The 18,836-nt window shown below is 35.9% G+C and overlaps 1 protein-coding gene across 5 annotated transcripts in view; it reads left to right on the top strand.

The window, feature by feature from the left end:
• The window catches only part of LOC138699235 (solute carrier family 12 member 9), a 139,942-nt gene that overhangs the window by 55,674 nt on the left and 65,432 nt on the right, over positions 1-18,836 (top strand). For all 5 annotated transcript variants that reach the window (XM_069825204.1, XM_069825202.1, XM_069825205.1 and 2 more), the window contains 2 exons: positions 2,556-2,704; positions 4,577-4,780. In XM_069825204.1, coding sequence (XP_069681305.1) covers positions 2,556-2,704; positions 4,577-4,780 — 353 coding nt within the window. The remainder of the gene's footprint in view (positions 1-2,555; positions 2,705-4,576; positions 4,781-18,836) is intronic.

The following is an 18,836-nucleotide window of genomic DNA, read 5'->3' as shown; positions in this document are numbered from 1 at the left end:
ATTAGTTATATTTTTTAAAGTTGAAAGCATGTATTCAGAATCTTTTGGGGCCTCATTGAAGGCAAAAAGCTTTCCCTCGTTTTTACATACCGAACACAAAAAAATAGGCATTTCGAGTTGTTTTTAAGAGTATTTAATATACTATTACACTTCGTAAATCCTCAGTGTTTATATACTGGAAAACAAATGCACATGCAAAGCGCAACCCTCATAGTACACGCGTGCTGTCTGTTGGTGCTAGTTCAGGATATCCCTATTGAAACTATAATTATTTAACTAAACATTGTGACACTGACCAAGTATGTTACCAATTATATAATTTTATTTTCATTTATTCCTCTCAAATATATAAAATAACGAAACAGGTTGTGGAGTTGGTGGTGTACGATCATCCTTTTTTTTTTTTTTTAGTAAGTTATTTTACGACACTTTATCAACAGCTTAGGTTATTTAGCGTCTGAATGAGATGAAGGTGATAATGCCGATGAAATGAGTCCGGGGTCCAGCACCGAAAGTTACCCAGCATTTGCTCATATTGGGTTGAGGGAAAACCCCGGAAAAAACCTCAACCAGGTAACTTGCCCCAACCGGGAATCGAACCCGGGCCACCTGGTTTCGCGGCCAGAGGCGCTAACCGTTACTCCACAGGTGTGGACGCGATCATCCTCTCCTTCTCTACTTCTTCTTATAGCGGCTGTTACTCGCCAGGTGTCATGGTACATTGGATGATTGGATGTGCGCAGTGGAAGACTTTTAGAAATAAATATTGTGAATTTGTATAACAGATATAATTAACAAATAATGGATAACAATATTACATGAATGATAAATGAGATAACATGTAGATATGAAATTAAGTGAACGAAAATATTACAAGTTAATCTGAATAACCAGTAAACCAATAACTGAATCGTGGAGACTTTAACTACACTGGGCGAACACACAAGTCGTAATTCAATCTGATACACCCATTTTTCAATAATCAGTTGCTGACCTATTAAGCATTTAGTGGTTGAAACATTCTCTCATTATATATATATATATATATATATAATCAACTAGATATAAACCTCAACATGAACGCCCAGTCAGTATGCCAACTCATAACACAAGCCCCATTCAATTACAGATAACATAAAATCTGATTAACCAAATTCAACGTACACATGAACTCAGTGTTTCACAAAGAATTTACCCAATACAAACTGTCACACGAGTGATCACTATATAAATTAGCAATTCCACATATGTCTCACATTAACTGTGCAGATAGCACTAACAGTAATCTCTGTACCTTACAATCAAATAATGCCCAAAAGAGAGAGAGAGATACGATAGATGATAAGTAACTGACGATAATTTCAAATACTGATAGTCGTTTGAATAGCAACTGAAACTCAATGCACTCGATTCCTGAGTACCGGCGTGGAAACCAATAATAACCAATATGGAGTAGCAAGTACTAGAATAGATAATGAGGCCCATACTATTCTAGTTCATTACACCGTCTATTACTATGTAAGCCAAGAGATTGTAATCATTACGCTATCACCAAAACCGTCTTGGAACTTCAATACTACCTCACATATCAAAGTATATCTCACCACGCAATTCCAATCACTTAACCCAAGACGTATCATCAGCGAGTGATTTCCATACACGATCCACCACAATATCTCTAACACATACAACCAATAATAACAATAATATCACAACAAATCTGATACAACTTATTGCCGCACTGAAACCCAAGATATATTTCAAACAAGGTTTCATATAATCCATAAATTCTCAAGTGAAATTTAAGGAGACAGTATTCTCGAACAATCTAACACGACGAACTTAAGTTACAAGTGTAGAATACAGTTCGAGTTCTATTTCCTGAGTGCACGTCGATTGCCTCAATGAAGTTGTCGATACGTGTCCTGGCTGCTGAGTAATGTTATCGGTACTAGCTCCGACTCCTGAGTAATGTTGTCGATACGGGCTCTAACTCCTGAGTAATGTTACATATAACTGCGCGTAGCCAAGTAACTTCGCTTTCCCTCTCTCTTCGTCTGACGTAACCAACCGGCCAATAGGAAAATTTGGATAAGAAAATGAAGGAAATAGCAGCGCTATCTATGACATATCGACTGAGAGCACTCTGTCGGGCGAAGTGACGTATTAGGTGGACAGCTAGGATGTCGAGCACGGCTCAAGGTTTTACTTAATGAACGTTATTTCTTCAAATAATTAATGCTATAAAATTCTATTTCAAAACATATTTGCTATTAGTACAAAAAATTAATGCTATAATTTCACACATTTAGTTATTAGGTATTTCATAGTTTTTAATTCTATTTTCTGTTCGACTCGAGCATCGTAAATAGAAACACTTTTTTTTCCATAAATATACCTTGCAATAGACTCAGTTTTCACGAAAACCTAATCAGGTTTGGATGAGGACATTAAAAGATGTGAAATTTTTAAAAATTCTCAATTCCCGCTCTCCTTCATTTGATATTAAATATACATTATAAATGCAGCTTCTGACTTAATATTTTAACATACAGGTGAAAGCTTTCATTGAGCTGACAGTGGCTCGTTCGGTGCGAGAAGGGCTGCAGCACATGATTCGCATGTCTGGTCTTGGTGCCATGAAGCCCAATACAATTATACTTGGTTTCTTTGATGAAGAACTGCCTCACGATTTCTTTGAAGAGTAAGTAAGTTAAATTACAACTATTTTGTATTAAATAATGGTAGAAAGAGTATAATTTCTATATGTAGTATAAATCCATATTTTAAGTATTTTGTCCATAATTTTGTATAATGGAAATGTAATAACATATTTGATAATTGAATTAGTCGAGATTTTCGAAGTTCAAAAGCGAATAATATCTTAGTATAAAATAGATTTATTTACAGAGATGTTGACAACATACTGTCTTGATTGAGAAACTGCAGAGAGATCATTTTATGGCTTCTAGCGTAAACTTATGTGAGAGATTACTGAGCCTTTCATCAGCACATACTGAGGAGTGACATCACAACAGAAGCTGCAGATAAGATTAGCACGTGTGTTAGTAGAGTTTGTCACGCAGATGGAATGCTCCTTCATTATTATTATTATTATTATTATTATTATTATTATTATTATGTCAAAAATATATGTATAATTTATATCAATTCTAAAATTCGTGTTCTGTGTTCACGTAAGTTAACTATTGTAATAAATTATTATTCTTTTATATATATTATTCTATATTTTTGGCAACTCAGAATGCCTGGGCAGACGATTTTTTTGAAAATAAATTACATATAAAATAATGTGTAGACCTCAGCCCATCATTGTAGTCTGAGTTAATGGTAGACTGATGATGGTGACATGTAGTGGCGGCAGTGAAGTGATAAAATGATAATTCTGTAATTTCCAATGGTAAACTTTTTCTAGTACTTTTTAAAGTAGGATACCTTCTTAGCTATTCTTTGTATTTGTAAATCTATGGATAAAATTGATTGCCTTTACATTTTCACCCGTTCTTCTTTAATTTACAACGAAAGCTGTAATGTTGAAAATTAGTGAACTCGAAAATCAATGAAATTATTTTCCTTTAAATTTTTGCTCTTCATGCTTGCAAGTAATTTATTCCCTACAGCTATCAAAATCTATTTCAAGCCAACATTTATTTTTTACTGATTAACTGTTAAGTTATTTAAAATTATAAATAACGACTTCACTGTGTTAACATTTTAAATAATGATGTTACTGTTCCTGATTGACTGGCTTCGATGTTATATTCATCATCTGCTGAATATTGTTATGTGAAAGTTGTAAGATTTAGATTTATATAATTCCGAATAAAGTAATATGCAAGAGAAAACCACGGAATTCTGCATATTTTTATGTAAATCAGATCGTAACTTCTGAATATGATAAGAGATAATTCGGAGTAGAATCATGCATACTTCTTCTCCGAATTATCGCTTATCGTGCTTTCAATTCCTCACAATTCTTCGAAACCGGCATCAAGCACTTCTTTCTATCCCTCATCATAGAACGTCTTTATACTCATCCTCCTACACTGTAGAAATACCTCGCATCTGGAATTCGTTACCGAATGATGTCAGGGACTGCCGGACTTTATCACAATTCAAAATTAAATTGGAAAATTTTGTCTAATTTCATGCTTTTTAGGTATTGCTAGAAGTGTTAATTTGTGTTTTTTTTTACTCTGGATTAAAATTGCAAGTTTCTTGTTTATGTTAGTTAATTAGTTAGGATACAATTAATTATAATACTTAATCACTCATTTAAAGTTCGTGTGACTGCAAGCTGTGTATATTTTTGTGTGGCTTTACTTTGTTTATAGTGTATTTTTTTTTTCCTTCTTATATCTATTATTGTATTTGTATTTCTGGTGGTGTGGAAGAGAAGGCCTGATATGGCCTTAACTACACCAGAATAAATAAATTTAAAAAAAAATTCACACAAAGCGCATGTCAAGTAGAAAGGGATGCAAGAATTGATTAAAATGATATCTTGCCTTACTAATTTTTATTCTTCATCACTGATTTTGCATTTATGTTGTAGTGGTGGGTCGCTGTATAGTACAGATGCCTTCAGAGATGCATATACAAATGATGGCCGCAACGTTTTTGCACTGCGTTCTTCCACAAATGAGAAGGTTCTGGATGCAATAGAGTATGTGGGCATGGTTTCAGATACTCTCAAAATGAGAAAAAATGTCTGCTTATGCCGACATTTCCATGCTCTGGACAAGAGATTAATATCCAAGTGAGTATTAAATATACTTTGTATTGATAGTAGGGTTGATATAAATTTTATAAGTTAGTGAATATAAAATTATTTTTACATACTGTAATATGGGGTGAATGTGATCAAAATTTTCAGTTTTCTAGGCATTAACCATATAAGGTTACATCCTAGCGAAGCATCAATTCAATTTTGTAATCTTATATTTTTTACAATACTATCTACTGAATGTAAATATCCTCCATTGCTTTCAACTTCATTTTTTTAAACTTTTATTGTTGATCAGTGTTACCTCAATAGGAGGGGTAAATCCGGTACTGGTATCACTTAAAATCGGATAAATACATCTGAGTGTGTGAACATATATACATAGTGTTCTGCAAATGGCAGATCTTTCACTGCAAACCCAGCATTCTCCACTCTTTTCTATTTTCTGCCTTTCTCTTAGTTTCCGCATATGATTTCATATATCTTATCATCTGATATCTTCTTCTGCCCCAAACTTTGCTCCCGTTTACCATTCCTTCAAGTGCATCCTTCATTAGCCAGTTTCTTTTCAGCCAATGGCCCACCAATTTCTTTTTCTCTTCCTGATCAGCTTCAGCATCATTCTTTCTTCACCCACTCTTTCCAACACAGCTTTATTTCTTATTCTGTCTATCCAGCTCACATGCTCCATTCTTCTCCATATCCACATTTCAAATGCTTCTAGTCACTTCTCTTCACTTCTTCGTAATGTCCATGTTTCTTCTCCATACAATGCCACACTCCACACAAAGCACTTCAGTAGTCTCTTCCTTAGTTATTTTTTCAGAGGTCTGCAGAAGATATTCCTTTTTCTATTAAAAGCTTCCTTTGCCATCGCTATCCTCCTTTTGACTTCCTAGCAGCAGCTCATGTTACTGCTTATAGTACACCACAGATATTTGAAGATGTCCACTTGCTCTACTGTCTCATTTAGTATTCGCACGTTTACCTTCTTTATTTTTCTTCCAACAACCATGGTCTTCGTCTTGTTTGCGTTTATCTTCATTCCATACTGCTCATAGATGCCATTTAGCTCCACTAGCATATCCCTTAGTATCGTCTCTTCTTCTGCTAACAATGCATATCATCAGAAAATCTTATGTACTTTATTCTTCTTTCTCCTACTATCACCCCTCCCATGTTTTAAAAACAGTTCTTCACTAAATCCTCCAAGTAGACGAACAGGGTAAGTGATAAAGGGCATACTTGTCATACTCCTCTCCCTATTTCACTACCTTCTGACATTTCTCCTCCTATCCTCATTTTGACTCGTCGTTTCATATAAAAGTTACTGAACAGCCTCCCCTTTTTCCAATGCACTCTGTCAAATACCTTTTCTAAATCCACAAATATCATATACACACTTCCTTGTTTGAATATGTGAAAACGTTCACTAATTGAAGTTTTAAAAACGTTTTTAAAGACTGTTTCAATATGTGTTTTTTAATTTTAGTTGGTTATTTAACGACGCTGTATCAACTACTAGGTTATTTAGTGTCGATGAGATTGGTGATAGCGAGATGGTATTTGGCGAGATGAGGCCGAGGATTCGCCATTGATTACCTGGTATTCACCTTACAGTTGGGAAAACCTCCAGAATAAACCCAACCAGGTAATCAGCCCAAGTGGGGCTCGAACCCGCGCTCGAGCGCAATTTCAGACTGGCAGGCAAGCGCCTTAACCTACTGAGCCACACCTGTGGCTTTCAATATATATGACAAAATTTAATTATAATAAGATCATAAATGACTTAATTAATATTGTAGACATCCGTATTGAAGAATGTATATTTCCCATGTCACAAGGTTTGTTGCACAACCTTTCGAACTATCTGCCATTCTTCTACTTCAGTAGCAGGATATAAAAAAATGTATCATTCTCCCATTTTTTTTTTTTTTTTTTTTTTTTTTTTTGAGGAAGTTCTCATACAAGTCCTTTTATATTTTTCTATACATTCTGCCAATGAAATATTTCATTCTTTTCTTAGTGAGGAATCATATAATGGCGAAATTATTTTCTGATAGCTTAAATCATCCAGTGTCGTGTAGGAGTTCCCATATTCTTCCGAAGGCTTACTAATGCTTAATTTTCCTAATTTTAAAGCTTTCACCATATTACAAAGGTACAGAGAGTTGCAATTATTGTACTTTCTTGTTGGTCCTAGCTTCTTTGTACATACCTACATTGTTGAATTTAACCTACAACATAACGAAAATTAAGTAAAGGAGCATAACTTAGTAAAAAAATTTAATCCCAATCATGAAATCTTCTTCCTTATATACGTGTGTGATCAGAGTCACCTTCCAAAACAACAACACTGTACTAAAAAGGGCATGACATAAAGGCGAAAATAATTTTATCTCTTATATACACTAAAGAGACTCTTATGAAATTAAATATTTCTTTACTTACTCTATTAACAAAATATGTAGTGAAGTACAATACAAGTTTTCCACAAGAATTTTCCAACACAAAAATGTAGCACACCTCGGAATTCTTTTCGCTATTGATCACAGTGAGTTGCACGTGATTTAAATATCAATTGTTTCTGACAAATTACCTTTCTTAGAAACATGAGTCTCAACAATGCTTTTAAAGTACTAGTGACATCTGTGCACCATTCTTTGTTCAAAAAAACATAACTGATCAGTTTCACAATACTACATCGGATTCACCTGTTTTACGATATACCAGTTAAGACTCAAGTTTCTATGGATTAGTAGTTAGAAACCTGCATTTTACAGTGTAATTCGGGGGGGGGGGGTGAAAGTGAAGTAGGAGTTTCTGGTAGCAAGACTGTCCAGGCCATTGTTTTGTTGCCCTGTCACCAGTAGCGGTAAATGTTTCAATGGAATTTTCTGATTGGAAGTTGGTGGGAAAGCCATACAGAACTACAAAATAGACATCACATATTTGTTTCGAGATGAGAACCTGATGACGATGTTATGAGTCACGTGTGTTTATACGATCTAATTAAGAAAAGTGAAATTTTCATCAGAACAACTAATGTTTTGTTTATAGTTGTTCTGATGAAATTGTTTACTTTTTATCATAATTAAATAACATAAAAACACAAAAATAGTAACATTCATATTTAACAATCTTTATAATTTAATCAACAAAAACCACCAATTTAACTCTCAAATGTGCAAATGTTAAGCTTCACAGCCAGGCCACCAGGAGCGTATCAATATTGTTCTCAGCTTCCCTGTCGCAACATGCACTGCACACTTCTATTATTTTGTTGTTCTCTAGTGCAATTCCAAAATTCGTATACTGGTACTCCTTACTTGTGCTCTGGAACAGAGAATATGGGTAGGGATATTAACTAGTGTTAACAGCAAAGCTTTAAAATGAGATACAATATATTAGGTACAAACACAAGTTAATTTATTGATGCATTATATTTACATTCCATTCATAAATGATCTTGCCACCCTAATAAAAGATGTAGTTCATCTTATATTATTTGCAGATGACACGAGTATAGTAATTGCAGCCAATAAATCCAACACATTTCAGTATTCAACAGAGCAATTCTCCTCAAAATATGTGATTGGTTCTTTGCCAATAAATTAGTATTAAATTGTAACAAAACTAACATAATTCAATTTAAATCTTGCCCAAATTCAATCTCGCAAATTTCAAGTGGAATAATTCGCGGGTGCTCGTGTAAAGGGGGTTAAGTATGTTTTCGCTAAACTGGGATAAATACAGATTTCAACTATCCACAATTAATTTTTTCTTGTGTTAAAGGGGTTAAATCATTCTTCATTCTTCCATCCATGATGCAGTTACAGTACACCTTATTTTGTGACAAAGGGATTTTATTCAGTACCAAAGGAGAGAAGTTTATATACCTTACAATTTGACTTAACCCCCTTTACACGAGCACCCGCGCGAATTAACAGTAGGTCCCTAATAGAAACAACAACCAAAATTCTTGGTTTGCAAATTGATAATATATTAAATTGGAAAAATCATATTAAAGAAATTATCCCTAAACTAAATTCTGCATGTTTTGCTATTAGATCTATGCAAGAAATACCTTAAAAACAATATACTTTGCATACTTCCCCTCGATAATGAGTTTTGGAATAATATTCTGAGGAAATTCTACAGATAGTAACAGTATATTCCTTACTTACTTATGGCTTTTAAGGAACCCGAAGATTCGTTGCCGTCCTCATATAAGCCCGCCATTGGTCCCTATCCTGAGCAAGATTAATCCAGTCGCTCCATCATATCCCACCTCCCTCAAATCCATTTTAATATTATCCTCTCATCTATGTCTCGGCCTCCCTAAAGGTTTTATTCCCTCCGGCCTCCCAATGAACACTACATGCATTTCTGAATTCACCCATACTTGCTACACTATGCACTGCCCATCTCAAACGTCTGGATTTAATGTTCCTAAGTATGTCTGGTGAAGAATAAAATTCATACAGTTCTGCATTGTGTAACTTTCTCCATTCTCCTGTAACTTCATCCCTCTTAGCCTCAAATATTTTCCTAAGCATCTTATTCTCAAACACCCTTAACCTCTGTTCCTCTCTCAAAGTGAGAGTCCAAATTTCACAATCTATCAGAAGAACCGGTAATATAATTGTTTTATAAATTCTAACTTTCAACTTTTTTGAAAGCAGACTGGATGATAAAAGCTTATCAACGGAATAATAACTGGCATTTCCCATATTTATTCTGCATTTAATTTCCTCTCGAATGTTATTTATATTTGTTACTGTTACTTCAAGGTATTTGAACTTTTCATGTCTTCAATGGATAAACTTCCAATTTTTATATTTCTATTTCGTACTATGTTCTGGTCACGAGACATAATCATGTACTTTGTCTTTTTGGAATTTACTTCCAAACCTATCTCTTTACTTGCTTCAAGTAAAATTCTCGTGTTTGGTTTGTGAATTTTCTCCTAACATAGCCACATCATCCGCATAAACAAAGAGCTGATGTAACCCGTTCAACTTCAAGCCCTCTCTGTTATCCTGGACTTTCCTAATGGCATATTCTAGAGCAAAGTTAAAAAGTAAAGGTGGTAGCTCGTATATAATCGTGAAAACTTTGTAACTAATTCAACAGTTCATAGCATAAATACTCGTCAAAAGAAAACTTCCATACTCCATTGGCAAGTTTATCATGTTATCAAAAAGGAGTACATCATATGGCAGTAAAAATTGTAATAGTTTCTCTATGAATATAAAAAAATGAAACTCAAAACATAAGATCATTTAAGGCCAAATTAAACAAGTACCTAATTTCTCACACCTTCTATTCTGTAGGTGAATTTATGACAAAGCTACATGAATATTTCTGTGTTGTACTAAGTATCGATACTAAGCCCTTGTGTTGTACTAGTATATTGTAAAATCCTTCTGTTTCACCCTGGGCAATAACTCTGTCAATAAATTGGTGTACACAACTGGCTTCATATGGGTGAATAATGAACAGTTAAGTAACCCGCCATTAGTAAAAAAAAGAAATTCAACTAGATTGTGACTATGAATTAAGACCTGATCTCCTCACCCATTTACCTCTAACGTGCATAATGCATTAGAAATAACTTCACTGTTTTGGAAAAAGGTAACGGAGAAAAGTACAATTCTGAAAAAGATGTTAGCAATAATGGTTTCGGAAAAATGGACACCACTTCTAAACTGTTATGAACACTTCTCCCATCCCTCCAAACTGCCAAGCAAAGACTCTGGAACCTAAATTCACTGAACTAATGACTCCTGCTTTAGGATACAATTATGAAACAAGGTTTTGTACATACCCTATGGGATGCCCACAGACCTGTTAAGTCATCCAGTATGACATCCAGGTCCGGGTTTAGGACACTGCAAGGAAGCTCGTCACCAATGTTCTGGCTGCTGGCAGTGTTGTGTCATCTCTTGTGTCATCCAACTTGTCTGAGTCCTTCCCTGTATCAGTGGTGGATGGTAGATGGTGGATGTTCTTCGACTGTATCCTTGAATCTTACACTGCTCTTTTCATGGGAGGTGCCTTTATCTCTGTTGCAATCTTTCAAGATTGACCATCTTTTCGTACTCTCTTCTTCTTTTTTCTGCCGACCTTTTCACCCTTTTTCTGTTCAGTCACTAGTTTCTTCTCTCTCTCTCTCTCTCTTTTTTTGCCGACTTCTTGTTGGTTGCTATTTATCGGGAGAGACAATGAAGAGTTTGTCCTTGAGTGGCGAAGCCTCAGGTTGTTGGTATTTTTTCCACGTATAATAAGTGGTCTCACAGTGGCGCCTCATCAACAGCTATTTTCGTCATTTCGTAACGTTAGTTGTTTTCAGAATACTTCTTATCACTCTCGCAAATTGAAACATATTTATAGCTTATATGCTTTCTTATTAGTTTTGACATTATGTTTCCAGGCAATGATCCACAATCTGGAGTCTGTTGTGAATGTTGATGGCGCACTTAACAGCTAACACAATGAGACGAGTCCGTTCTTACTAGTTAATGCTTTATCTGTCAATCACTCAGTACATTGAACAGTAGCATTCTTCACTGCACTGCGGATCCATCTAGTCCATCACTAGGAAAGCAAGCTTTGTGGGGAATTGAATCTGAAGAAGTGGGAAAAAAGAGGAGACCTTGAGTTAGAAACAGGTGTACCAGGCAGTCCTTTTGTGAGGCTTATTTTGGAGTTCATCTCGATGCTGTAACTGGACTTCACTTAACTTTTGCCCTTCAGAACATTAATTAACTGCAGTGGAAATGTAGGTGTGAAAATCCGTAGATGACTTCTGAAATTTCCATAAGTTGTGTATAAAAATCCAGATATTTTCCATAACAATTTGCTTTTCCGCAGTTTAATGTAAAGAAAGAAGATGTGAGATAAAAGATGCGGTTAACACTATGACATATACAGGTGGCAGGGCATTGCAACTTAATTTTGTATCTAAGAATGAAAGTAATGTTAGTAATTATGGCGAATTGTTGTGTGACATACATATCGTCGTTCCAATGGTAAAGTTGCGAAACTGCAAAATTACAATTTTACAGTATGGTCAAAAACACTTTTAATTGCATATTAAAAATCAAGTTTTATAGCTATTCAGTTGAAACCAACGCAAGGCAAACTATTTTTTCGACCTCTTTATAATGATATCCCTTAGTCAGTGTAACCAGTTATGAGAGCTTACGCCCTAAAAAGCAGATTCGCAACTTTACTAATGTGACAAATAATATTTTAGATGCAATTGTTACCTATACAGGTAATAGTAAATTTGCGAATCTGTTTTAAGACTGTTGTGCTTATTATAGCTATTAAAAACATAAAGGGTTTAAATCCAATGCAAATTTCACTTAAAATTAGTGACCTATAATAATAATAAAATAATAATAATAATAGTAATAATAGCTTTACTCTTAACCAAAACAATAACAAAATATTATTACAAGTGCAAAAAATATTTTTATGTGTCATGAAAATATCTTAAGCTATAGTGGAAAACATGATCACTCATCACTGTCAGATTCTTCCAATGCATCAGGTACAGGTAAGACATCACAGGCATCAGACGATGATGGTAAATTTGCTTAAAAGGCATGATAATTTCTTGGAATGAGCAAATCTGTGCATAATTTTATCAGATCCCTTTTCTTCGCAGCAGAGATGATGAATCTGGTGGAGTATGGATGTATAGATTGTGATGATTGTGGACAGCCCCTTCTCCTCACAAGTGCCAATTCTTGAAACTCCTGAGCTGTGTAGTCAGTTTTTATGAAGACTGTATCTTTTCTCTCCTTTCGATACTGTAGCCAAACTGTATCACGGAAGTTTAATTTTTCTCTTGCATTTGAGGAATTACGCCACTGAAAATATTCCTTGGTGCTATTGAAGTCTTCAAAATCGCCATGCAGAAGGGTCAACACTTTGTAAGGTCATGGATTTGCGTGAGCTATTCTCATCACTTGTGCCCATCCATCTGGAAAATAAATAGGGATAGCTTTTGACTTCTGTTAAATTTTTGAATGAATGGAGTCACATTCCATTTGACTGTGGCCATCTTAAAAAAATGCATGGTCAATCAGCTGAGCTGTATGGTTGAAAGATTTCCTAGAACATGAAGACACATCTTAGGAAAAGTGGCATTTTTCTGCTGCCCAGTGCAGCTATCAGACATCATTCTAACATGTTGTATTCCACTTTAGCCATCAAGTATTTGTAGATGCAAGTGGAGATTTCTATACTTCCCCGTTTCCCCTATGTTTCATCCCAAGTAAAACAGTTCATGTCTTGATTCCCAAGATTGTATATGGTGAGATTGTAGACGGCAAATTTTCTCACATATAAAAATGGTCCAGCTGCACCTTTGGAATTGTTGAGAACCACTTTTAAATAACATTTGAATGAGATTACTTTAGAATCATTTTTGGCAGCTTCCTTTCTTCGTTCCTGTGTACACAAGCAGCTTCTTTGCGTTCCAAATGCTTCAAGTAAGTTGTTTCGTCATAATTTTGGCTTGTCTCAGAAACCATTGTTTTGTGTGCCACACATCGCTTGCATAAGTCTTTCTTTGGTTTGTGGAAATGCAGCTTGTATTCTCGAAAAATTTGCCGGTACTTCTCTGTTCCAATTGGTTTCTTTCCAGCTTCCTCACACTTTCATTTGTACATGCTGTACATAGTTGATACATTGAGTGAAGAATCTAGATACTTATTTGTTCATTCATTTATTTCTTCATTCAGCCATATAGGATAATAAAATGTACAAAACATATTATACAATTTTGAGGGTAGAAGGTGCATGGAGTCTGTTAAAGAATAGATTGATTACAATAGATCGGACTCCTTTAACAATATATAAATTTTTTTATAATAAAATACAAATAAATAAATTGAATAATTAAAGGAAGAAAATTTCATCTAAATAAGAGGACTCGGGGAAGGATGCAAGAATACTTGTAGCATTACCGCGCTGAATGGCGATACCAATGTGCTGACATAGATATTGACTGCTTCGAGGGTCCCCAGAAAGCTGCACTAAACTTCTGCCTATGGTGGAGATGAGAGCTTTGGCTTCACTACACCATGATCCAAACGTTTCAACAGCAAAAGGGACAAAAATATAATTATCTGCAAGATGTTTATATTTATGGTGTTTACTGACAGCAGCACTTTCTGCTGCAGATCCTGGTGTCTTAGAAGTTGAAGACAGATGAGAAGGGGCCAGTGTATCCACACATGTGGAATTCCAAATTAAGGATTTGCCTACATTGCCACGGGACTAGAGTCAGACCATCGGGTCTCTTGCCGTCTGAACGGCTGATCCCGGAAGGTTCTAAGATGGATGGAACCCCTGAGGATATTAATGCTCTTTTAATGATGTCATTGAGTGATGAATGACGAGAGAGACGCCCCTTACTCATGACACAACTTAAGGCATGGTGGCCATAAGAATCTACAATATTGCCACAGATACATTTATGAATGTGACAGATTTTGCAACCGAGGCGTAAAGCCACGGAAACTTTAAAGGATCTGGGATCTATAAGGGTACCGATATTAGGGAAAGGAATTGCATGAAGCCAAGATCCTGAAACATTTTGTTGGAGAGCCAAAAAACGAGCATGATCTGTATCTGAAGAAAAAGATGACTGAAGGGACTCCTTAACAAGAGAGATTAGTATTTCATCCCAATTCTTTTGAACAGCTGGAAAAGACAGAGGATCAGAGTTATTGGAAATCTCACCCCATCGAACTAAAGCCTCCTGCACAAAAGGGATCTGAACCGAATCACTGTAAGAGGGAAAAATAGATTTGATTCGGTCCAAAACCCCGTGCGCAGAAGCTAAAAATGCCAGTCTACAAATATCACTCAATTTTCTAATACCTAACCCACCAAATTTAATAGGTAGAGAAGCCTGAATCCAACTGCAACCACTAAGAGAAATATTAAGTAAAATTTCTAAGTAATGACGTAACATATTGTCAGCTTGACAGAGGAAAGATGGAAACAACCATATAGGGGTAGTCCGCAAAAAGTAGTTAAATTTTGGAATCAATAAACAGTTCTTAAGGAGAAAGTAAGATATGTGGGGATTAAGGGGGACTAACCTGTCAAGCAAGATACTTGTACTCTGATGCCTTGCGGCAGTAATGTGACTCCATGGATGGGAAGGACAGAATATGAGTTCTAATGAACTGTCCATCATCATTCTTAAGTTTTTGAAGAAGTGGCTTTCTCCCTCTTTTATCCCTTTGCAGAACCCCTGATTGTGAAAGTTTGTTGAATGGACCTCTTATAAGACCTTCTGTTGTATTCAATGTTTCCACAAAGAATTCCCTACAAACAGCTTTATTTTCGCCATCGCAATTAAGAGTATAAGTGTTCTTCCTCTTTGAGAATCCACCAGTAGTCTCTCTTGCTGTAGTATTAAGTCTAATGTTCTTCAAAACAAACTGACGCTGTTGTCCCAGGTTTTCTAACTCACGGAATTCTTCGTAAATCTGCTCTCTTTTATCTTGCGTAATAATGGTAGAGCATTGGTGATTCAGACTGTTTAAACAAGGAGGAAGCTTCATTGGTCTAACAGGTACTGTTTTCCCTTCGACGTAAAATATTCTTTCCCTTGAGTCTCTTCAGTTGCTGTATATTTCGTTTCCACTTACTGGGAACAGAAATTTGCTTTTTTTTTTGCTGGCGAATGTTGAGGTGCTGCTGAAGGTGTATCTCCGTTGAGAGTTCTTGCATTGTTCCAGTTGCCAGTTCTGGAGGATTAAGCTGTAAGGACATCATTTTCATGCACGCTGGTTGGAAAGGGACAATTGGTTTGAAGAGACTAGATATCTGGCACGTCACATTCGTCTGAGTCCGAAGTTTCAAAGGACAATGGTATATAATCATCACAGTCATCACCGCTAAAATCATTTGGTTCCTCGGCTGTTTCCTCAATGGCATGGCTCTACTGGCTAAAGTTTTAGCATTATGAGAATATGCTGGAATACCCTTTTCTTCACTCGCCATAACATACTCCTGGATGCCTTCCCTAATCAGAAAAAAAGTACTATCATGTTGCACACTGCTTACCAACCTGTATAATTAAAATGTATCTGATAATAATACGTTCGCAAATTTACTGTGGTTAGTCTCCGTAATAATCTGGCAAAAACTTCTGTGGTAAAGATGCGAAACTGACTTCGCAAATTTACCATGGTTGAAGTTCCTTATTCCCACAGTTTCGAAAAACTTTATCGGTGATTCCAGGAACTGTTATTTTTATACACTTTCGAAACTTGACCAAAGTGTGCCTTGATTAGTAACAACAAAAACAACGTTATAATTCAAATTTCGCCAAAAATGCAGATTCGTAACTTTACCATTGGAACGACGATATTACTGTCATTCGTCAGTATCTAACATTGTGTTGATTACATTTAGAAAATTTGAAGTAAGAACTCAGATCTACAAATTCTTTAAAATAACTTAATGAAAAGAAAAACAAAGTACACAAAAATATACTTGATTGGTATTGTAATAAAATTGTCAAAACAATAATTAAACAATTACCACTGCATACACATATCACATCAGTTTTCGAAGAGTGAATACAGAATATCCTATCTCTAGATTCCCATTGGGTGAATCTACTCAGTCTATGGAATTTGTTTATAAGATGTCTTGGAATTGGTGGTCCTAACTTTATATATATATATATATATATATTTGTAGTCTTTTCAGCATTGTCAGTCTTACCTGCAGCAACATAAGTGGATTGCTGTTGCGAAGAGCTGCAATGATACATTCTGTGAGCTACTGGCGATTGAATTGAATTTTAAAGATACTGCTTCGTGGCCTCAAGAAATAGGTGAAAAAGTTTGTCAGCAAATAGTTCAGGCGAATATCTGCTCTTCGTTAGAAAAGTTTTTTTTTTTTTTATTGGGTTATTTTACGACGCTGTATCAACATCTAGGTTATTTAGCATCTGAATGATATGAAGGTGATAATGCCGGTGAAATGAGCCTGGGGTCCAGCACCGAAAGTTACCCAGCATTTGCTCGTATTGGGTTGAGGGAAAACCCCGGAAAAAACCTCAGCCAGGTAACTTGCCCTGAACGGGATTCGAACCCGGGCCACTTGGTTTCGCGGCCAGACGCGCTGACCGTTACTCCACAGGTGTGGACTCGTTAGAATATATTCAATGTAACAGTGTTTGTGGCGCAGCTGAGTTATAAATACTGGGTAGGCTGAAAAAATCTGCTTATCTTATATATTTTATAAAGCAGATGTTTCTCAGCTTTTCTATCAAAACTTTTGTGATACAAACTCCACAAGATGATGACCACTCATTTTCACTCCCAAACACAATATAGGTATAACAATACAACTCTCAGAGCACCCTGTTAGCCAAGGATATTTCTTACACAACGAAAATTGAATCTGTATTGTCTTCCTCCATCAGCTATTTTAATATGTAAATGTAGTGTCGATCTCCTATCTTTGTAAGCTCATTTTGTTTCATATGCTCAACTTGAAAATGGTTTCTCTTTTAATTCTGCAAATAATGATCTCAATGTTTCTCTCAGTATGAGTCATTTTACACAAAATTACCTATGTAACACATGCACTTTTGATTAAACTAACACTCAACAATGCAGCACATTCATAGAATACGAACATAACATACTGGTAGCGTATTGTATCGCAGTTGACATTAGCCTTGCTTCTTGCTACTGAGTCGAAGAAAATCGATGCCCCCTCCTCCCTGGCCTTTCCTCAAACTTGCAAGTGCTGCTGCCTGTGAGTGAGGCTGTCGCAGTTGCTACAAGGCTTTTGCCACAAGCCTCTCACAGTGGAATGACTGCCAACAGTGAATTTAATATAGGGAAGGATTAGAGTGAAACAAAGTGTCACGATACATTGTTATTACGAACTTATACTGTCATTAGATATAACTCAAATTTTTTTTTTTGGGTAGACTAAGGCTGGTATTCATAGTCGACACTTTCGATTAAAGTGTCCTTTGGAAGATGCAAAGTATCACTTTTACGTTGCTCAGTCGACACTTTTTGATGAAAGTGTACTTCTGACCACACTTTGAGCCGAAAGTGTCACTTTGTAGAAAAAGGCGGACGTCTTGTAAATTATCGAATTATTTATTGAAACCTGCGGAAGAACACAGACTTCTGAAGTGTTCAAGGTCTTATGTAGTTTCGGTCGCTTACCCACCCTCCTCACGAACTTTTCCCTTTGCAAGTTACACTGCAAAAAATAATCTCGTCAGTCTCCTTGTGCTCATCTCGTCCATTCTTGATCGTTTCAGTTCTATTTAGGCCTATAGGTCCTTTATAATTTACTAGCGAGCATCTCGTCAATTGTGAAAGAAGGCTTATGAAATAATGTTGTAGTAATAAGAGATAATCAGGAGAAGGCAACTGATTAGACGATCAGGAGTGATTAAATGATTGGAACGAAAGTGACAAGAGATGATAAAAAAAAAAATATTTAAGGCAATGGGAAGAAAAATAAAATTAGGGACTATTAGGGTAGAACGACAGACGAGATGGCGTGAAATAACAGATTGCTAAGAACATTTTAATAGGGAAATAGCTGAAAGGACAATCACAACTGAATTAATTTGATCAGAGAAAAATTAATGAAGAAACAACTATAGGTGAAATGAAGGGAAGAAAAAAAAAGATTGAGGAGATTGATAATAGGCCTAGTAAACTGATTGAAGGGACGATTAAGAGGAAAATTAGATGGACGAGACTATGAAACGGTTAGGAGAACGAAAAGGTGGGCATGGATCATTTTGTAGGGACGCAATTGCGTCAATACAAACATTTCTTAAAATTAATATTTGAGGAGAAAAATTCGCTCCGGCGCTGGGGATCGAACCCAGGTCCTTGGTTCTACGTACCAAGTGCTCTGACCACTGAGCTACGCTGAATTCAATCCACAGCACCGGATCAAATCTTCCTCCTTCAGTGTTTCCCTTTGTGGCCTGACTCCAAGTTAGGCGTATATGTTGATGTATATGTCTAGTGCCAACTGCCATTATACTAGGAACGCACTC

This window comes from Periplaneta americana, chromosome 1 (assembly GCF_040183065.1).
Source record: "Periplaneta americana isolate PAMFEO1 chromosome 1, P.americana_PAMFEO1_priV1, whole genome shotgun sequence".
NCBI lineage: Eukaryota > Metazoa > Arthropoda > Insecta > Blattodea > Blattidae > Periplaneta > Periplaneta americana.
Note: the sequence above shows the minus strand (reverse complement) of the source record. Positions and strands in the feature narration are given on the sequence as shown.